Here is a 24,106-nt window from a genome sequence, read left to right on the forward strand (position 1 = left end):
AATGTGGTATTTCTAGTTTAGACTTTAGACTGTCAGAGAGCAGTGAGGTGGATACATACTGAACAGGGCAATGGGAACAATGGCTTATATTCATTTGATATTTTCTGCTGCAAAACTTAGAACAATATACAGAACACGTATAAGAGCAAGATGCAATGTTTTCGCAAAAATGTATGGTCTGTTAAACGCATAGGCTACCCGTTTACATTTGTATGATACTAATTTGACTTATTTTTTGTGTTATTTCACCTCATAGGCATCCATGGTTCGTGAATCGTCCGGCTGTAGATAGAGGTGACCCACATAGAGCCAGGTTATGTTTGTTGTTTCTTGCCATTAAAGGGGAGTTTTGCCTCCGTCGTCAAGACCTGCTCTACCTCCTGAGCCACAGTTGCTCATGGGCGAATAGGGTCTCTATAATTAAGAGTACTGTCTTGACCTGCTCTATATGGAAAATGTCATGAGATAACTTTGGTTGTGGTTTTTCTAGCTATATATAATAAAGTGGACTTGACTTGACATTTGCATCCCTAGGTTGTACTGGGAGGCTCCAAGGTGGTATGCTAAATGCTTACAATATGAAATGCAAATCAATTTTCAGTAACAGTATGAATATGAAGCAGTGTGCTGCTGAAAATCACCAAGCATGCTCAGCAAAAAGCATTCCCTCATGTGTACAAAACAGTTTGGGAATGGATAGACGGAGTTTGAGAAGACAGATGTGCAGGACAGGCACCAATATGAAATATGGGAATCATAACTGTGGAAAGGTGTATGGACTGAATGTATGGAAAGAGACAAATCAATGCATGCAACTGTATGCCTGGGGTCATAACAGGAGCATAGTGTTGGTGTATCTGCCGAGTTATAGCAGACATGTCTCAATTCCTCTGCCTGCTATGTAGTCACATGGTTAGAGCTAGATCAAAAGAAGTGTACGGAACAGAACAATGATATGTCCCCAACCAATCAAACGTTGGTGTGATGTTTGGTGTGATTTAACAAATGCATAATTTTTTTAGGTTTAGGCATGTTCATGTTAGGAGTTGTTAGGTTTAGGCATGGATATTGTGTGGTTACACTTTGGCTAAGGATCTGGTTACATTACCCCTGCCATAGACCAACCTCTCTTCAGAGTGTAAATTTACCACTGGGGATTTTGCTGTGCAATAATCCAGCAAAACAACAGCTAACCAAGAATGAAAACAATAAATAAAATACAAAATCCTATGCTATTATCTTTTTACTTTGAGGAGTCTGGTAAGGTAACAAAACACATGGTAAACACAAACACATGCACACACACGCGTACATGCGTGCCCACACACAGACTTCAGGAAATCACTAGAGACTTCAAAGGAACTCAGCCTGACTATACTGCACAATGTTACAGAGCTGTTTAATCAAAGCAGCAGCATTACACACACACACACAGAGTGTGTTAGCAGTGTGTGTGTGTGTGTGTGTGTGTGTGTGTGTGTGTGTGTGTGTGTGTGTGTGTGTTTTGAGGAGGGGGTTTCTTTTTACTTATTTAATTTTTTAAAAATTGTATCGACTCATTTGGACTGGCTATGGGCTGACCTGATGTCACCCTTCCAAATTTTGTGGGAGAGACTGACTGAAATCGTTAAACTTTTAAATGGCCATTGTAAATGTGAAATGAATCAATACTGAGCAACTGCTTGGCCCTTTCTCTTCTAAAATGTTATCTAACTGTTTTTTGTTGGAGGACTGTATACTGTAGGTGAAATAGAGATAGTTTCAGTCGCTGTTGTTTTTATTGGAACAGCTACATTGAGCTACTATGCAGTGGAAAGTACAGTATCATGGTGGGTTGGATTTGCTTGTGGGTGAGGGAGGAGTCCTAACCCATTTAGACCCAAGGACGATTCTACAAATGTCTTCTAAATCATGACAGTTTTCTGAAAACCCGGACGCCCTCAAACATTTTCATGTCAAGGACACCCAAAAATATATGTAATTGGCCGCTGACCCCCCATCTGAAAATATGTTCCAGGGACCCACCCAGAAGCAAAGATTTGAGTTAAAAACGTTCGCTCTGAAAGAATATATACAGTATATTCAAGGATTTGCACCACATTTTCACGATTTTCACGACTCGTGCCGTGCTATGAGCTTGTAGATCTGCTATTTTTCAACAGCTAAAGTATAACAATGCTTAAAACACCAAAAGGGGTGGGTTAATTGCCTGCTTTTGATACCCCACCTCTGGTCATTCATTTCTATCGCCAGTGGGATAAGTTTTATCCCTGCTTCTGGTCAGACTGAATACATATAGGCCTACATACGCTTTCTTTTGAGAAATGTAGACCGTAGGGCATTAACGACTTGAGATTTTTCCAAGTCGACTTGTCAGACAGTAAAGTCGAAGTTGACTTTACGGAGCCTGTCAAACAAAGCACTGCGCACACAGTGGCCTCTCCAATATGGCACAGTGTATGATCATCTATATGGCAAAGCGCTGATTATCAAAATCGTTGCACACTGGTACACAGACCAGAAAAGAGAACACAACAGGAGAGGGGCCATCATTGGCACACAGCGCCAGCAGCAGCGCGCAGCACAGCGCAGCACAGCGGCCCGAGAACACAATACAAAATATAACATTAACACTAGTGATGATATATTATCATCACAGCAGCCATCAGCAGTTTGGCACATCATCAGAATATAGAATAGTGAATAGTGAATGCCCTATAGTTAGACCGACATGTTTGATATTTATGTGAGATAATAATAACACAGACACTAACCCTCGTGTCTGAAATTGTCAAAAATGTTACATTATTTGGAGTTGAGCCGAGCCGGTACCATGCAGGGGGAAATGATCATTACTTTGAATGCCTCAGAGGCTTAATGTTGTCTCTTTTCAAGAGTGTTTTCATCTCATCTTATCCTCATCTGCCTGACCCAACCTTGAGCCGGCTTTAGGTTGGCAGAAAAACATTTCAGTTGACAAAATAGAAAAAAATAGACACAATCGAGGAGCTTTCTTTTGAGCGTGTTGCGATAGGAACCCGGTGACCTTGAAAACAGATGTATTCTACAGCAGCAATGGAAAATATAAACATTCAGTCTTGTGGACCTTGTTCTTGTTTATACTCTGCCCTCCTCCCACTCTGCAGTAAACATTTTTATTCCTGGAAATTGACACCATATGTCATTACTTTTGAGTTTTACGTATGACCAAGAGGTATGGATAGTGAAAAGTGAAAAGTATATACTATACACTACACTTCAATATAAGTACTTAATTCTTGATAGTCTTTAATACAAACAACTGAATGATGTTTATCTACATGTGTTTCTGATGCATGTAATCTACTGCATGTCTTTCAATAAACCAAAATAAATGTAGACTATATACAGTACAGTGATGTATATACCATACAGGGAATTGTCCCACATATTATTTCATGTTTAATTTATACCTTTGTGCGGTGTAACTGTCATTGAACGGTATAATGTTAGGCTATACTAAAGTGTTTCACAAGCCAGTCTCATATTCCAACAAGAAAGCAAAAGTACTATCCATACTGTAGCTTGACTTGGTCGCGTAAAAACTGAACGAGATCCAAAACCTGATTTGTGGCCAAATGTGACCTGGGCCCCTGGGAGTAATGGCTTTCTCTCAGGCCTCAGCTATAATATAGTTGCGAGAAAGTCATATTATGGCCCTGTCTTGACTCAAACACTAATTATCCCACACAGCGGAAAACGTTGACCTCAGGTCCTGCCAAACCTGATAAAATGAAGGGAAGAAATGGTGTGGTGCTGGAGTGGACCAGTGGCTCCTGTCAGATTTGGGCTTATGCATGTTAAGTTCTTGCTCTATTTAATAGAGTCTATTATATAGCCACGCCTTGAAGAAGACACGATGGTATCGAAACCGGTCGGTATTGAGTGGCATTTTATAATTTTAATATGCAATAGCCCTGCCAACATATTAAAGGATTTTTAAATGTATCCTTGCTCAGTGTGTGCTGGAAGCCTATCTCGATGAGACCTCTTCATTACATGTTAGAAGTTGTGTTGAAACGGTCCTCCTACCTTCCTGTACAGCCTGGAAGGGGTTGTTCCCATCAACAAACTCCACAGAGATGGTGATCTTCTCCGTCTCCAGGATCTCGTTGTTGAGGTTGAGGTCTGCCACCGCCAAGCGGAACACCTCGTCGTCCTTCCGCGCAGACTCATCAAAGATGGCGCCTGCCATGACAAAAGAGAAAGAGAGGAAGAGATTGTGAATGTGAGCAGAGCTTTGGAAGAGAGAGAGCGAGTGAGAACTTGGTTTCAAAACAAATATAATCATGGGTTTATAGGGCAGAGAAATTGTTACATTTTACAGTGCAGCGACTCAAAGATGGTGGCTTGCACCATGGAAAGGAGAGGTACGGTCAGCATGGGACCAGTGTTGCCAGGTTTTACGAGAGAAATAAGCGACCAGGTCTATGAAAACAAGCCCTAAAGAAATGTATCTACAAGCCTGTAAATCTGCTATTTTCAAAATAGCAGAGTTGGTACAAAAGTGCAAAATGTTTACAAAACATTTTAACAACACAAATCTGGTTCTGAGGCTCCTGGCAAAATGTTTTCAGATGCGGATACGCAGACGATTACATATTAATTAACATGAGAACCTTGACATGAGAACCACTGTTTTAAACAACATTAGGAATAAAACCCAAATAAGTAAATACCCTTTAGAAACAAGCAAAAAATAATAATGCAACGCGCAACTACCAATATTTACAAGCGACTTAAAACAAGCCTACAAAGAAAGTCACAAACCAAAGGGAGGACAGGCCTTTAGTTGGTACAATTTGGTCTATTTGCTTTGGTCTGTTACGCATGCAATTAACCTAATGTGCCCCCTCCCTTTATCTCTCTCTTTCTTCCTCTGTCTTCCTTTCTCCCCTTTTAGTCCCTAATTTCCTCTTTTTTTCCGCTGTAAAGCCAATGAGCAAGAAATTGACTATGCCAGGGTAGTGAAGCACTTCTAACTGTACTTTACTGACCAGAAAATAAGCCTTGTTTAAAGTATGTATGTGTGTCTACTGTCTATGTGTAAGTAGGCTACATACATGCATATATATGCATAACATACACTGGTGAGGAATCACTATCAATTGTTCCAAACTGGCTATATTTTGAGGAAGGGGCTGTTTTCAGCAGAATTTAGGAGAAAGGTTTGTTCCAAGCAGCCCAATGTAGAAACCTTGTCTGGTACGTAGCACATTTTCTTAATTTGGTTCGAGCACGAGCTCAACTTTGACGTCACTTTTGATGCACTTTTGTATCCTGACGTCACTGAACGTCCATCCACCTCCATGAACATCCTGCAGTTTCAGCTTTGACCAGTAGGGAATAATCCGGTCAGTTACATCGGAATGGTTTTTAAATCGCATTGAGCATTTTCATTCGGATTTAAGTTTTTATAGGATTTATAGGACAACTTTTAATAGGATTTAACTTTTATTCTGAATTAAAAGGGGTTAAAAGTCCTCATGTAAACCTGGCCAGTGACAGATATTTCCATATATGGGCATAACGGCCGGATCGGTGGTCCGACGTAGAACTCTAGATGTGCCGAACCTCTAGTGTAATGTAAGAAAAAATCCTCAAAGCAGTACGAGTAAAAGAAATCACACCTGTGTGAAGTGAGGGGCGCTCTTATCATCATACATCATCTCATTCTGGCCAAAATAGCCGATTTGCTCGTCTACATATGACGTAAATTTTCCAAACATTACATTTCCAATCTATCTGCCTGATCAAAATTTTACCACGGTCAAGGTTCAAATCCCCAATCTCGCAGTAAGATCCCATTTGACTTCAGTTAACAGTTAGGCACCGCAAGAGGCCTGCTAATCAAAAAGCCTTCTAAAATAAACATCCTCCAATCATCAACATACTGGCTACTGTAAATACCCGTCTGCTGATTGAGTCTTGGCTATTTCAATCTCCATGCAGTTTAGATGAGGTGAGACAAACAGGCCAAGCAGATAAATAGTGGAGGACTACACAGTACAGACTCCTTAACTATTCCATTACCTCTGAATAATGAATGCAGTTTCAATTGGGTTGAAAATGAGACCGCTGTGAATTATTTTAGCAAACGCAAACAAATCCACGACACGGGGGGAGTTTAGCTATAAAAGGACATAGGAGGACGAGAAGAGTTGCTGAAGACTGCTTTAATCAGTTAGGAGGACGAGGAGAGTTGCTGAAGACTGCTTTAATCACTATATTTCCACCACTGAATGCAAATAAAAATCACACCCGTGTGAACTGAGTGGTGTAAGGTCTTATATAGCCTGATCAGCTCTGATCTGACGTAATGTCTGACGTAATGAAATCACACCCGGGTGAACTGGGTGACAGTAGCAACCATGCTCATTTTTTGGTACGAACAGACAGACAGACAGACAGACACGTAAACTAACAAAACCAGTCGTAGGAGTGGTTTACACCACTCAAAAAGGCATGAATTGTGAGTTGTGAGAATTCACAATTGCAACCTTTTAGATCTCAAGTTATTTATTGCATTGGTGACTATACATTTGATCCCATGTTGCTTGAGTGACTAACCTAATAAATGTGAGGGAAAAGGATGGAGGATAGAAGGAAGGTGTGAGGGACAAAGATGGAGAACATAATCAAAGGGCAACTTTACCAATTTTCAACCACGTTAAAGCCCTAGCTATGTAGGCTTACGGTATAGTGGAAATACTGTAGCTCACAACAACACATTTTGTTGTGACCACTTAACCCTGCCATTTCTCCAAAAATCTTTTGAGAATTTAGGACATTATGGTTCGGGCCGTGTACCTCACACCTATGTTGCACCGCCTATCGGACCGATATGTCAGAGTCATAGTGTCGGTAGCTTTTTCATTGTACCCGTTGTACACGTCTGTCTGTGTCACTTTTGTATACCAATACGGAGCTCTCTGATCTGTCTGTCTATACCTGTCCCTTTTATGCCCACCCCTGACACCATTAGTGCCTATACCCAATATATTGGCATGCCCATAAATGGGTATATTGGTTTGATCTGCAATTCTCCTCCTTGCCGATGCGTGACGTGAGTTTTAAGCCAGTCGGTCCAATATACAGTATGCAAATGATCATATATAGCTTTGTTTATGGTTATGTCTGAGTAAGAGTGACGTGGCTGTGGTCCTGCCTATAGCCCATATAGTATGCATATGGCTGTGGTCCACCGGCCAGCCGGTGCGCCCTTAAGCCAATTTTAATATAGGATTATTTATAATGAATGACATTCCCAAAATAGGGACTGAAGATTGAAAGTGTTGATGTTGTTGATGTTTTGGAAATGAACAGTAGGCTACATACATGCATATATATGCATAACATACACTGGTGAGGAATCACTATCAATTGTTCCTAACTGGCTATATTTTGAGGAAGGGGCTGTTTTCAGCAGAATTTAGGAGAAAGGTTTGTTCCAAGCAGCCCAATGTAGAAACCTTGTCTGGTACAGCACATTTTCTTAATTTGGTTCGAGCACGAGCTCAACTTTGACGTCACTTTTGATGCACTTTTGTATCCTGACGTCACTGAACGTCCATCCACCTCCATGAACATCCTGCAGTTTCAGCTTTGACCAGTAGGGAATAATCCGGTCAGTTACATCGGAATGGTTTTTAAATCGCATTGAGCATTTTCATTCGGATTTAAGTTTTTATAGGTGTTTACATGACAACTTTTAATAGGATTTAACTTTTATTCTGAATTAAAAGGGGTTAAAAGTCCTCATGTAAACCTGGCCAGTGACAGATATTTCCATATATGGGCATAACGGCCGGATCGGTGGTCCGACGTAGAACTCTAGATGTGCCGAACCTCTAGTGTAATGTAAGAAAAAATCCTCAAAGCAGTACGAGTAAAAGAAATCACACCTGTGTGAAGTGAGGGGCGCTCTTATCATCATACATCATCTCATTCTGGCCAAAATAGCCGATTTGCTTGTCTACATATGACGTAAATTTTCCAAACATTACATTTCCAATCTATCTGCCTGATCAAAATTTTACCACGGTCAAGGTTCAAATCCCCAATCTCGCAGTAAGATCCCATTTGACTTCAGTTAACAGTTAGGCACCGCAAGAGGCCTGCTAATCAAAAAGCCTTCTAAAATAAACATCCTCCAATCATCAACATACTGGCTACTGTAAATACCCGTCTGCTGATTGAGTCTTGGCTATTTCAATCTCCATGCAGTTTAGATGAGGTGAGACAAACAGGCCAAGCAGATAAATAGTGGAGGACTACACAGTACAGACTCCTTAACTATTCCATTACCTCTGAATAATGAATGCAGTTTCAATTGGGTTGAAAATGAGACCGCTGTGAATTATTTTAGCAAACGCAAACAAATCCACGACACGGGGGGAGTTTAGCTATAAAAGGACATCGGAGGACGAGGAGAGTTGCTGAAGACTGCTTTAATCAGGAGGACGAGAAGAGTTGCTGAAGACTGCTTTAATCAGGAGGACGAGGAGAGTTGCTGAAGACTGCTTTAATCAGGAGGACGAGGAGAGTTGCTGAAGACTGCTTTAATCAGTATATTTCCACCACTGAATGCAAATAAAAAGGCATGAATTGTGAGAATTCACAATTGCAACCTTTTAGATCTCAAGTTATTTATTGCATTGGTGACTATACATTTGATCCCATGTTGCTTGAGTGACTAACCTAATAAATGTGAGGGAAAAGGATGGAGGATAGAAGGAAGGTGTGAGGGACAAAGATGGAGAACATAATCAAAGGGCAACTTTACCAATTTTCAACCACGTTAAAGCCCTAGCTATGTAGGCTTACGGTATAGTGGAAATACTGTAGCTCACAACAACACATTTTGTTGTGACCACTTAACCCTGCCATTTCTCCAAAAATCTTTTGAGAATTTAGGACATTATGGTTCGGGCCGTGTACCTCACACCTATGTTGCACCGCCTATCGGACCGATATGTCAGAGTCATAGTGTCGGTAGCTTTTTCATTGTACCCGTTGTACACGTCTGTCTGTGTCACTTTTGTATACCAATACGGAGCTCTCTGTATCTGTCTGTCTATACCTGTCCCTTTTATGCCCACCCCTGACACCATTAGTGCCTATACCCAATATATTGGCATGCCCATAAATGGGTATATTGGTTTGATCTGCAATTCTCCTCCTTGCCGATGCGTGACGTGAGTTTTAAGCCAGTCGGTCCAATATACAGTATGCAAATGATCATATATAGGTTTGTTTATGGTTATGTCTGAGTAAGAGTGACGTGGCTGTGGTCCTGCCTATAGCCCATATAGTATGCATATGGCTGTGGTCCACCGGCCAGCCGGTGCGCCCTTAAGCCAATTTTAATATAGGATTATTTATAATGAATGACATTCCCAAAATAGGGACTGAAGATTGAAAGTGTTAAAGTGAATCCTACGGTTCTATTGTGAGGACGACATTTGAAAATAAGACATAATATCCTGGGATAACACTTCACAAATCCTTCTGTGTGTTGAGAGATTACTCTCCAAACCACTTTAAAATCTCTTCTTGTTTTACATACTGTAGGCTGACAGAGATGTTCCAGTTCCTAGAGAGTGTTTTACATACTGTAGGCTGACAGAGATGTTCCAGTTCCTAGAGAGTGTTTTACATACTGTAGGCTGACAGAGATGTTCCAGTTCCTAGAGAGTGAGCAACACACAACACATTTGTGTCTGATTTTCCACATCCTAGAATCAATAGAATGACTCATCATATAAATTTCAATATGGTCAAACTTGCCCTTTCAGTTATCTAAATTTGTGTGCCAGAACATGTAATAAGATCAATGTGCTCTGCCCTGCACATAATAAAAACATGCCAGGATGTTACAGGTCTATGTATAATGAGCCCCAACAAGATCTGAACAATTGATCAAAAAAGTCACATTTAATCTGGACTCTCAGACTCGAGTCCAGATTACCATAGAACCCCAACCCTAAATGAATGCTCTGTGACCTAAAATAGCCACGTCGCCGACCACCCCTCCCTAAGAGCCCATTCCACACCAATGATTCGCCATGCAACAGCAGCAGTATACTGAAATGTTAATTATGTTCTTAAAATATGTGATCAATTAATGATGTACTCTACCATGTTCTCCACCCCTCCCTCCAAATTGCTCTTTTAATTGCTCACTCGTTCTCCCTGGGTTTCATGGCTGTTCCACCTCCGCAGGGTCAAGCTGTGATTAAATCAGCTATTGTGATGCAAGTGGAAATAGACCACACGCGTGTGCTATGTGTGTGTGTGTGTGTGCGCGCGCGCGCGCAGGTATCACGTGAAGTGTGAGAATGCGAGAGTCGCATTCTCACACGCACACATTTTACTGTGTAGATGCTCATGAGGAATGTTTGCTTGTGTGTGCGTGTAAAGGGGTGGAAAAGAGTGCAGGGTGGAGGATGACTTAATGTCTGCCCTTCTATTCCTATTAGAGTAGCAGAGTATCACTGCATACTGATACCCTCTCTCTCTCTCTCTTCTGTGATCGTGAAAGCAAAGGCAAACGTCATAACATAAATCAGCCAAGGAAATAAAGGCTAAGAATCAAGCTCCACACAGATACCCCAAGGGCAGGCAAGCACTCACGCACACTCACACACACACACACACACACGCACACTCACACACACACACACACACACACAGACTCTTAAATGTGAAATACCTAATCACCACCTCATTTCCAAAACATCAACAACAGAGGTAATTTTGAACAGATTCAGACTGCTAAAAGTAACAGGACCAAATCGATTGGCCAAGTGCTATCGATTAAAACGTCGCCACTGAACAAGTGTTCAGTATTAATTTCCTAGTTTGCTTATGCTGATAAAGAGGTGATAAATAACTCATTTGTCCACTTAGGTCTGAATACCTTATCTTGATGGAGGTTCTCGACACCATCACCATGAACATTTTGTGAAGATTAGACTGATTGAATCAGGTCATTATTGCTATCCATGATTTATATATCAGGATACTATCACCAATTTGAGTAAGATTTGTGGGAACACAATCGATAATTTGTGTAAATCAGCACAGTATCGCTGATTTGTGTAAACCAGGAACACATGCAATCCATGATTTGTAAATCAGGATGCTCCATATTCTGTTACATTTGCAAGGCCAGTTACTCACTGGCCTCCCAGTCCTTCCTCACTATCTCTCAGTTCAATCCCTTGTTGATACTTCACAATCAAAATCTACTTTAAACACTGCTATCCCGGCCAAGGTTGAGTACAGGGATAAAAGGGGCTTAGTCCTTTTATTTATTTCTACTGCATGATAAAACATTAATTCCCGGCCTGGGCCGGCCTAACAGTCCAGGCATCTAGGCTGGTAATCCAGCCTGACAAGCATGTGTTGGGTTCGAGTCCCGATCCTGACGAACTTTGCTGAATCTCTCTCCCCGTATCCTGTCGACTTGCTATCAATAAAGGCAGAACAAATAAAATAAATAAAATAAATAAATTATATATATATATATATATATATATATATATATATATATATATATATATATATATATATATAAAATAGTGAACATTATAGATCGGGAAGGTAATACCTACTGTAATCCATGTGTAAAAGTCACAAAACTGGAATTAAACTTCATTGTCCACCCTTTCTCCCGAACTGCCACACATGCTGAAACAGCTCAGTTATCTTAGAATGTGTACAGGATCCAACAGTGCCATTCAGGCAGACAAAAGGGACAATGTTGTACACAAAACATAACTCAATTTCATTATTGGAAGGAGCAACACCCGGAGCAGAGCCATTATGTTCTCACACTGTATCAAGGGCGTGTAATTAAGCCAATGTCTTCTCAGGGTAACACCATTTGGGATGAGTGAGAGGCTGATTATTAGGAAGGAATGGTTTCATGTCAGAAGAGGACAGAAAGAAACAGAAACAGAATAAATCTAATACGATACAGTCCCTCAGACGTCATGGTCCCATGATGCTAGTAGAGACTGCCAACGCACCACCATTATAATGATTCTCTCTCTCTCTCTCTCTCTCTCTCTCTCTCTCTCGTTAACTCATATTGATGTATGTGTGCGCGCCTGCACTCACTCGCACACATTCCCACACCTGTTGTGAGGGTGTGGCTGATGGCGGCGATGTGACAGCGACAGCGATGGGAAAGGAGGAGGCCGCCATCGTAACATTGACAGGCTGACAAGGATAACGACCATGGTCGAACACACACACACACACACACACACAATGATGATGAATACACCAGTCACCCATTGACATAAACAATCACACTCAAATGTGGGCACAAATTAATACAACTTTGCTCAAAAATACACAATTTCTTGCAGTATAACACACACACACACACACACACACACACACACACACACACACACACACACACACACACACACACACACACACACACACACACACACACACACACACACACACACACACACACACACACACACACACACACACACTCACACACACACACACACACACTCACACACACTCGTACGTGAGTGATGTATAGGAGACGGGAGACAAGGCCGGCATAAGTGTTGCTGTCTGGGTGTGATGATGGAAGCAAGGTGGCGGTGGTGTTGAGTGATGATGATGATGAATGGCGGAGGCTATCACCCCGGAGTGTCAAAAGTCCACAAACACATGCGTGTGCTCGCGCACACAAGCACGCATGCACACACAGCTATGATTTAAACTAGTTAGAGTGTGAGTTTGAAGCATAGGCTTTTTTGACAAGTAGGTGTCAACGCTTTAGAATTAATGTGTGTGTATTTTTGCATCCGTCACTACACTGTGTATGGGAGAAGGCAACAGATGGACAGATAGGGTGAGTATGAGACAGACAGACAGACAGACAGACAGACAGACAGACAGACAGACAGACAGACAGACAGACAGACAGACAGACAGACAGACAGACAGACAGACAGACGTTTGGTTCATACCCTCCTGAGACGGAGCTTTTGTGTGAGTGCATGACGTCATCCATGCACTCCTTGACCTGTTGAGGGAGAGTATACGAGCCTGCATAACTAGACAAAATGACTGCACCCACGTTGAAGTGCTTCTATCATTGACTGGCTCATTAAGAGGCCAGGCTTGGAAACGATTGACTGAAAGAAAAGATTTAAACGTTGTGGATGTATTCAGTAGGTTCATACTGTATAAATAAGAGATGCCTTGTTTGTAGACTAGGTGTGAATGGCTGCTTCTGCGTTTGTAGGTATGCAACGGTAAATCCATTTTCAGCAAATAAATGTTTTGCCTATATGCCCAAAATGGTGTTTCAAAAAGTGTTTCAATTAAGAGTGTGGACAACGACATGTACGTAAGTAATGATGGGAATATGACGTGAATGTTAATTTTATCCAGCTGTTTGTATACAGATAAATGGTAAAACGATTATAATGATTATGCAAAATAACTGCAATTAGCTCAAATGGTATTGCTATTGGGATTGGGTGATCATTTTATAATTGTGACAGGCCTTCGCGTCTGAGGCAGCACACTTGGACCATGAACCATTCTTAACTATTTCCGTATTTATACGTACGTCCACGCTAGGTGGCGTCATATCCCAGGTCTGTATATATACGTACCCCAACGTATACTCCGTCAACATAATGGTTTAGTCCTACGGAAGCTTTTAACATTGGTCCGGTTCCTATAGCAACGCCCCACCGTTCCAACTATGGGATTGAAAATATATTCACAGTGCAAAGCAGTTGAAAGGGGGATCTTCAAGCCTCCCTAAATCTGATTCTAGGATCGCTGTCCTTGATGGATTTTCTGCCATCCACATTTCGGATTTAATTTGTGCCTTTGTACCGCGACGCTGCCGCCATGTAAAAGCTTCTGACGAAAGGTAAAAAGTGTGTGCGTGTTCCAATGACACTAGAGTGTGTGTAGCGAGAGTGTGTGGGGGGTGGGGGCAAACTCCGACTTTTTAATGTGAACGCGTATGCTGGCACTGGGAACTGGGGTTTATGCTAACCGCTAGCGGTAGAGATAGAGTTAATGGAGGAATGCACAGCACAGCAACTGAAACGAAGCTACATGTTTTATCATGTGAACACACCAGCATTTCACTGCTTAATGTGCCTGTATGAGTGATTGTCAAATAATCCCACCTTGATAGTTGAATCTTGAACCATCACGAAAGGTACTGGGTTGTACACACAGTGGCAAGACCCAAGAGTGAATTTTAATTATTTTTACATAATAACAAAAAAAGTCATGAATCTTGAAACATATCATCAAAAAAAAATCATGTCCATGAAAAAAGAGAGAAAGAAACTAGTTTAGGCTGAAGCTAACCTTTTCCAACTACAGTACATGGAATTGAACTATTGAATATAGCCTAATTATCACTAATTATTACAGTAATTGTCATATAGATAGACACTAACTGGACAGTTTTCAGTGCTCGCTCTGCTATTTAGTGATGTAGAAAGCAGGAGGTGTAAGCTCTTTTTACCCATTATAAGCATGTAAATTGATTTGCTCCACATTTAAAGAGGTGAGGATCGAGCCAATAGAAGGTGTAGTTACAGTTCCCTCAGTGCTCTGGTCCTTTTGTCACTGTCAGACACAAAGTCCAGCCAAGTCCAAGGCTAGAGTATATCCCTCCTCTAACCTTCCCCTTACCGTGCCTTTTCTCTCCTTTCATCCATCTCTTCACCAACTCGCTCTCCCTTTGCCATGTCAGACACTGTACAAAATACAGCCACGTTCAAGGCTATAGCGGCAGCCTATTCCTCCTCCAACCTCCCCTTATCTCACCTATTCTATTTTTTCATCCATCTCTTTGCCTACTCTCTCCCCCCTCTGCCATATGGATCGACTTGCACCTTTCTCTTCATTCTTTTCTATCTCATTGTACTCTCTCACCTACTGTATAGTTGGCTGGAACGCAGCATCGGGGCCAGCCATATAAAAGGTAATTTCGCTGAGCCAGCTGAGTGACTGACTGAGTCGCTAAGGGAAATTACACCATTTGTCGGCCAATTGGTATCTTGTACCCCAGCCTAAATCCCTAAAACACCTCCGCTACTCGTTACATTATGCATAGGTGTGGTTTGGGCGTTACAATAATGAAACCAATCACCGTGCCACATGCCAGAAGACTACACAATACATTATCCATTATACCCAGTGATATCTTGCCTTACACTATGGGCCAAGGAAGAGTGACGTGTTGCTGGCTTGGAATACATTTATATTTGATACAGAGAGTTGTGTTGTGTGTCCAGTAGATCCTCTATCTATCATCCACTCCGCGACCAACACAGTTGCAATAAAGCAGGGACTTTGTTGTTTTTTCACAATAGGCAAATAGCCAAATGTTTGTGTAGCTAATCAGTCAGGAAAATAATTAGTACCTTTCACATGTCAAAAGACAAGATTTTAATTCAGCACCTAGGTGTACTGACACTGATGTTTGGTTATATTTTTTCCCCAGCCCTTTTCTTTTTTTAATTACATAATGCATTCCTGTGAATTGTCCAAGTAGAATTCTGCACAAAATCTTATGCCTGTGGTCTGGTGTGGCCACTTTGTGGAACAGAGCTGATTCAGCTGTGATCGAGCCAGGTTTATCCAGCTTCTGACAGCGGAATTTCTGGCATTAACCCAGACAGGATAGCTTACAGCATGGCTAACTCTGGCCAAAGCAGGTGATGTATAAGGAAATACTAATAGCCTGACAGGAAAGCGCTCTCTATAAATGCCAAGGAGAGTATGGCCAGTGTGCTTCTTGTTTATACAATGCAACTGCCTCAGTGCTTGCTGTATTTTGCCGTGTCATGCCCTAATATTTATAATTTAAACAGTCAATAAAAACCTGTCTCTTGCAGCACTGAGACATGGCACCTTATTCCGCCTCTTCCTTGACCTTCCGTCCGCACCTTCCAGCAGGGATTAGACAACGAGTTTAATGCTGTGCTTAAACTTAGGCCTACGGCCAGGTTTAGGGGCATATCAACATTTTACTTTTGATGAAGAGTTCAACTTCAGACTGAGCCAGAATACAGAACCAATACAACCTGTCCCAACCCCCCAACCCCCCCCCCCCTTCTGTTTCTCTTTTCATAGCTTTTTGGGGGGGAGGCGCGCCCTTCTATTTTTATTCCACTTACCTCTAATTTCTACACTTCATCTCAGGCGCTTTGTTCCGATTTCTACACTAATTATTACAGCCGCCCTCTATTCCTCCTTCACTTTACTTACTTCCCGTCCTTCACGTCTCTCTTTCTCCCTAATTTATTCATTATTCTCTCTTTATGCACCTCTATCTCTCCCACCCAGAGGCACCGTCAGGGATTTTGGACCCTGTGAAAGGATATCACATTGTGCCCCAAGCCACCCCCGGCCCTGCACAACCACTGTAACCACACCTACTGTACATAGCCACAAAGATAATGCATTGAATGTGTCAATTATTAAGCTCTCTTGTAGTCCTATAAGTCTTACTTGCAGTGAGCTGTTGTGTATAGACTTGTTACAGAGTTACAGTACATTCATGCAGTAGATTAAGTACTTAAAATCAATCAAGAGGGAATCGTGAACTGGATTGCAGACAAGACATTTAATTGCAGTTTAATTGCAAGGACCACTCTGATAGAGTAGAAATGGAATGAAATGGACCTGCAAGGGTCCATCTGTACACTCGTGGAGATATAGACCATTTGGAACCTCCTCAAGGAACACTTGTCAGGTAGATATTGCAATTTTGAGCCTCATGCGATGTGCTCTCCGACACCAGGGTCAACATTTCTCAATGGAAGACTAAGGAGACCACCTCCAAGCAGATGTGCTGCCTATAGTGATATTGTACTCTGCCATACAGAACGGTTAAAATAATATTTTATTTTAAAGTAAGTTCGGAATTGCTGCTTCACAAAAAGAGACAGTTAAAAAGAAAGAAAATAAGAATTTCTATTAATTAAATGTTAGAGATAGAGGTTCTTTAAAAACCTTACGGCTGAAAACATAAAACCCAAATCAGTTTTGTCGGGTACCCGGCCAGCTCAGTTGAAGTACAGTAAGCACCAAGCATGATGCATCTACTCTATAAGGTACCCGGCCAGCTCAGTTGAAGTACAGTAAGCACCAAGCATTATGCATCTACTCTATAAGGTACCCGGCCAGCTCAGTTGAAGTCAGCACCAAGCATTATGCATCTACTCTATAAGGTACCCGGCCAGCTCAGTTGAAGTACAGTAAGCACCAAGCATTATGCATCTACTCTATAAGGTACCCGGCCAGCTCAGTTGAAGTCAGCACCAAGCATTATGCATCTACTCTATAAGGTACCCGGCCAGCTCAGTTGAAGTCAGCACCAAGCATTATGCATCTACTCTATAAGGTACCCGGCCAGCTCAGTTGAAGTAAGCACCAAGCATTATGCATCTACTCTATAAGGTACCCGGCCAGCTCAGTTGAAGTAAGCACCAAGCATTATGCATCTACTCTATAAGCACCAAGCATTATGCATCTACTCTATAAGGTACCCGGCCAGCTCAGTTGAAGTAAGCACCAAGCATTATGCATCTACTCTATAAGCACCAAGCATTATGCATCTACTCTATAAGGTACCCGGCCAGCTCAGTTGAAGTAAGCACCAAGCATTATGCATCTACTCTATAAGCACCAAGTATTATGCATCTACTCTATAAGCACCAAGCATTATGCATCTACTCTATAAGCTTACTCTCCTGATTAATGCAGAATGTTAGGGGAGCTTTTTTTGCCCGGAACGCTGGTACGAGGCTACAGCTTTGATATGCCTCATAAATGTCGTATTACACAGTAAAATAGTCAGTGTTCATTTATCCATTTGTAACTCCGAGAAGCGTACGCACGTAACTAAATGGACTCGCGTAAGGGTACGTTTCAGGGAGAAACTGGATGGATTTTACGTGTAGAATTGTCTCCTCCTCCGCTCCGCATCCATCTCTTCCTTCCTCCTCTTCTCCTCTCACCTCCTTGTGTTGTCGGGTACCCGGCCAGCTCAGTTGAAGTACAGTAAGCACCAAGCATGATGCATCTACTCTATAAGGTACCCGGCCAGCTCAGTTGAAGTACAGTAAGCACCAAGCATTATGCATCTACTCTATAAGGTACCCGGCCAGCTCAGTTGAAGTCAGCACCAAGCATTATGCATCTACTCTATAAGGTACCCGGCCAGCTCAGTTGAAGTACAGTAAGCACCAAGCATTATGCATCTACTCTATAAGGTACCCGGCCAGCTCAGTTGAAGTCAGCACCAAGCATTATGCATCTACTCTATAAGGTACCCGGCCAGCTCAGTTGAAGTCAGCACCAAGCATTATGCATCTACTCTATAAGGTACCCGGCCAGCTCAGTTGAAGTAAGCACCAAGCATTATGCATCTACTCTATAAGGTACCCGGCCAGCTCAGTTGAAGTAAGCACCAAGCATTATGCATCTACTCTATAAGCACCAAGCATTATGCATCTACTCTATAAGGTACCCGGCCAGCTCAGTTGAAGTAAGCACCAAGCATTATGCATCTACTCTATAAGCACCAAGCATTATGCATCTACTCTATAAGGTACCCGGCCAGCTCAGTTGAAGTAAGCACCAAGCATTATGCATCTACTCTATAAGCACCAAGTATTATGCATCTACTCTATAAGCACCAAGCATTATGCATCTACTCTATAAGCTTACTCTCCTGATTAATGCAGAATGTTAGGGGAGCTTTTTTTGCCCGGAACGCTGGTACGAGGCTACAGCTTTGATATGCCTCATAAATGTCGTATTACACAGTAAAATAGTCAGTGTTCATTTATCCATTTGTAACTCCGAGAAGCGTACGCACGTAACTAAATGGACTCGCGTAAGGGTACGTTTCAGGGAGAAACTGGATGGATTTTACGTGTAGAATTGTCTCCTCCTCCGCTCCGCATCCATCTCTTCCTTCCTCCTCTTCTCCTCTCACCTCCTTGTGTTAGACGTCGTGCACCATCTGCCCTCCCACCTTCTCCCTTCTCTGGTGTGTTCTCAGGAAATCTGATCCCTCACCTGCTCTCTTCTTCACCTTCCACCTCCCCTTCCACACAACTAAAATGGCTCCCCATGTGTTCTCTTTCTTCCTTACCTCCTACTGCTCCTCTTGCTGTCCATCTGCTCCTCATCTAACCCCCTGCTATCAAAGATCGCGTCCGTCCTTTTCCGGTTTTATTATTAACAAGCTGCTTCTGACTGCACTGTATATAAAACCCTTGCGGCGTCCATTTGGTTACATTTGTACGCTCTCGGGCTTAGATTGAAATCGAGGATTTGACAGTGTAGTCGTAATACGGCCTTCCTCGCTGCTGGTGCAGCAGAGATCCTCCGATGGAGGAGAGATAATAACAGCATCCACACACCCACACACTTACTGTATTGCATATGCAATGCGCATGAACACATCTATCCAAATGCCCAGCCATAGAACCACACTCCAACATGCAGACACAGACACAATGGTATATTTCTTCCAATAAACGGGCCGTGCGTAACATTGAAATGCTGCTAGGCAGAGATATGATGACTCTAAACAACAGCCAAACAGATTAACTCAGATCAATATAGCCACACTAATGCATCTGCTGAAAAGCAACACTATGTGTACATTTGTGTGTGTGCGGCTGCTGTGTGCAATACAAACACACGTACACACACAATTTCCTGTCTGCTTTATTTGCCATTTCATTTGTTCCTTTTTCATTAGTTGTGTATCTACAATTTACCTCATCCTGTTCTGTCATCGGTATATGTCATCGTTCAGTGCACGCGCGCGCACACGCACACACGCGCACACGCACGCGCACACACACACACACACACACACACACACACACACACACACACACACACACACACACACACACACACACACACACACACACACACACACACACACACAGTAACAAAGTTAGAACCCAGTAAATAAAGCAAAGTTAGAACCCATTCTAATTTCCCTGTTGTCCTAATTTTCACTATCATTCATTCTGACTGTCACTCTGCCCAGATCCATGTCTGTTCTAAGAATACACACACCTCATTTCTGGTAGTTTGCAGTGAGTCAGGCTATAAAGCCATATACCAGTGTAATAAAAGCATCCGCCATCTGCATAGCCATTAGCAATGGACAACTCTATAGGGCTCTCTCCTCCTCTCCTCTCTGTCATGCACACGTGCACCCCCCCCCCACACACACACACACACACACACACACACACACACACACACACACACACACACACACACACACACACACACACACACACACACACACACACACACACACACACACACACACACACAGAGTGTGTATGCATGTGGGTCATGCAGTTGTAATGGTCTACTATAATGAATTGTACAGTGCTGCTTCATCATGATATATTCAGAAACACCACACATCAATTCCAATAAGCACATGGAAGGTGGAGACTGTGTGTGTGTGTGTGTGTGTGTGTGTGTGTGTGTGTGTGTGTGTGCGTGCGTGCGTGCGTGCGTGCGCGTGCGTGCGTGCGTGCGTGCGTGCGTGCGTGCACTGTGCTTGGGTGCATGCACTGTGCGTGTACTGTGCGTGCATGTGTGCGTGCGTGCGTGCACTTACAAATGTATCTCACACAATATTTTCAGCTACAAAGTAAAAGGTGTTATTTGATGCCAGTATACCATATGAAATGCATTAGGCTCTCACTGGGGACAACGTTGGGGACATTTTCTGTCATCTTCCCATCATCCGGTGGACTGGGATTCAGTGCAGAGAGGAGACATGCTGTTCCCAATGGAAATCAGGTCAAATGGGACTACTGCAGCATTCATGGTTGCATTTTCTAGCATTCTACTGGAATTATAATGTGCATTTAAAACGCTACAATATGCATTTACGTCTAGCGCAATAAACAGGAACATACGTTGAGTGTCAGAGAAGAGGTTAAGTTGCAGTTACGTATGCATGTGTGCACACGTGTGTGAGGGTGCAGTGATTGTTAGTAGTGTGTGCATTATGTGCTTGTCAAGGTCTCACCTTTAGGCTATAGAGTTTGTTTTTGATATTTGATTATTAAAATCAGACTTCCATACCATATTACTGCTCATGATCATAAATGTCACATTATGCTGCATGGCATATTATATGCCACAAAGCATTACCATACGCAAACTGAAAGCACATGCTTATGCACACATCTGCATATCAGGACATCAGGTAATTACCTAAATGGCTGTAAATGTAATTTGTAATAGTCCTAATGCATGCAGCATGTTCTAGAGCAACACATCTTGAGGGAACGAGGGAAAAATAATTCATATAACTATTTCATTATTTGTAATTATTAGAAGCAGCTTATTATTAAATAATTTATACTATAAATTAGCATACAAACAGCAGACCTACAAGCTCACAGCGCATCATATTGAGCTCGTAAAGCTGCTATGTTTGGCACACAATAAAGTACGCAACAAAGTATAAATCACACTCTCCTTTGGGAGGATCAAACAGAAATCACCCCAACAGTCTTATGACAAAGGAGAGTATTAAAGGGGGCACGGTGGCACAGTCGTTAGTGCTGTCACACACACAGCTAGAAAGTCCTGGGTTCGATTCCCGCTGGGGAAGCTGTGGGCACTGGGGGTGTGTTCTCTCCTTTGCGTCATCAGTGACCATACCCGAGGCGGGGTTGGCGAAAGGGCCTTTCTGTGTGGAGTTTGCATGTTCTCACCGTGTCCCCTAGGGTAGGTACACTCACAAAAAACATGCAGTAATCCTAGTATCTAAACTACCTCCCGCTGGCCAACCAGGGCGCCTGATGGAGGGGAAATAACGTTCGGCTGGGGAAACTCTCCCCTGTCAGGTGAAAAGAAGCAGCTTGGACTCCTCATGCATAGAAGCCAAGTCAGTCCGCTGCCCCCCCAGGTTGGCAGAGAAAGTGTAGCACCCAGGATTACATAAGATAATTGAAACTGGATGAAAGAAATGGGTTGCAAAATCGTGGGATAAATAAAAAAACTAAAAAGGAGAGTATTAAGACAGCATGAATGTTAGGCTAAAATACATCTTTTTATTGTCCAATTTTTGTCGACGACTCGTTTGAATGGACAGGTATCAGTCAAAAGGGAGACATCGAAGAGGAAGGACGGTTGGGGAAGGATCAACATATGGAATGTCAGAAAAGGTCAGCTCTATGGAGATCTAAAGGTTTGAGGTCAGATATAGTTGCTGGCCAGCTCCATATACTGTATGCAGATCTAGGTGATGATCCAATGAGGTCAGTGTCGTGATCTTCACATATGGAGACGGCCAAAAGTGGTGGCGTGACGTGTCACGAGGCATGATGTGTCACAAGGCGTGACCATATATGGAGGCGTGATGTCACAAGGCGTGACCATATGGAGGCGTGATGACACAAGGCGTGACCATATATGGAAGCGTGACTGACCAACCAACCGACCAACTGACGGGAGATTCAGGTTTTCATAGTAAACTGTGACGACTCGTTTGATGACACCATCACATTGATGGGGGGGGCTAAACCTAGAATGGCTTACCTAGTCTATTACCTACTTCATGGAATTGCCTAAGGGGTCCTTTACTTTCTTAATGTGAGGCTTTTGTTTTGATGTTAATATTATAGATTCCACAGCAACCACAGCAACATTGGCCGACAAAATGGATGCATAATTGGATGCATTTACCCAACAGTACACGATGAAGTTTGCGGCTTCTGTTCTGACTTCTGACAGTGCAGTTCAGCCTGCCAATCAGTGGGATAGTGCATGCAGCTGAGCAGCGGACCTCTACACATCAAAGACATAGGCAGAGCTGCAATACACATTCACATACAAGTACACGTAAACATCAGACGGACAAAAACTGCCATCCTCCCAACCAGGCAAAGAAGTTCATTTAAAAGCCAGCATGTCAGCAGAACCCAGAATCGCTCCCCACACATGCACACACACACAGATTGGTGTGGCTGTTGTTTTATTCATCACTGCAGTAAGTCGGGTGGCCCCCAGGATCTGACAGCCACAGAGCTGAGTACCGGAGGTGTAGGTGTCACTGTGTGTGTGTGTGTGTGTGTGTGTGTGTGTGTGTGTGTGTGTGTGTGTGTGTGTGTGTGTGTGTGTGTGTGTGCTCACATGTATGCGCCGTGCGTGCATGTGTGTGGGTCTGTGTAAAGGTGTACAGTATGTGCATCTTATCCATGTATTTATGTATGAAGGTGTCACTGAACATGAATCATGATTGCTTCCTTTCTTATATGAAAGTGTGTGTGTGTGTGTGTGTGTGTGTGTGTGTGTGTGTGTGTGTGTGTGTGTGTGTGTGTGTGTGTGTGTGTGTGTGTGCGCGCGCGTGCGTGCGCGCGTGCGTGCGTGCACTGTAGCTACATACAATGTACGTGTGCCCTGTGTGTGCTAGTTTGCACATGCACATGTGTGTATTTCAGTTCACTTGTCACTGACGTTTAGTCTGACATATGGGTTATTCAGTTTCAACGGAGTTCAAATATCAATGGAGGGGGTGCTTGATTTTAATTATCCTACACAATGGAGCGTCTGTGGTGTAATCCCTCAAGTGCAAGCCCCCTGTCAACCCACAGGCAAAATATAATAGAATCCAGCACTCCTCAGGTGTATTATATTCAAATCTGCCATCAGCCAGGAGCCAGGAGATCAATGTTAGGTGGTTAGACAGCAGTGGTGGAAGAAGTAAATTAGTAATACCACGAATATAAAACTACTCTGTTACATGTAAAAGGCCTGTATTCAATATTTTACTTAAAATTAGTGATTAGTGAAGTACAAATGCAATGGCATCAAAATATACTTGAAGTACCAAAGTGTACTGGCAGACAGCTACTGTATCACCAGTAAGACGCCTAAGGGCATCCGCCTGGGTGATGGCAGACTGCTGGGCGAGCGCTGGCGCTTTGGCATGGGGGGTCACATCAACATATGGAATGAATTCTGTACTGACCAGATA

At 42.6% G+C, this 24,106-nt stretch overlaps 1 protein-coding gene across 2 annotated transcripts in view; it reads right to left on the reverse strand.

Annotated features, from left to right (window-relative positions):
• The window catches only part of grid2 (glutamate receptor, ionotropic, delta 2), a gene marked incomplete at its 3' end in the record, with an annotated part of 744,548 nt that overhangs the window by 616,494 nt on the left and 103,948 nt on the right, over positions 1-24,106 (reverse strand). For both annotated transcript variants that reach the window (XM_079516745.1, XM_079516744.1), the window contains exon 2: positions 4,072-4,227. In XM_079516745.1, the coding sequence (XP_079372871.1) occupies positions 4,072-4,227 (156 nt within the window). The remainder of the gene's footprint in view (positions 1-4,071; positions 4,228-24,106) is intronic.

This window comes from Electrona antarctica (assembly GCF_951216825.1).
Source record: "Electrona antarctica genome assembly, chromosome: 12".
Classification (NCBI taxonomy): Eukaryota; Metazoa; Chordata; class Actinopteri; order Myctophiformes; family Myctophidae; genus Electrona; species Electrona antarctica.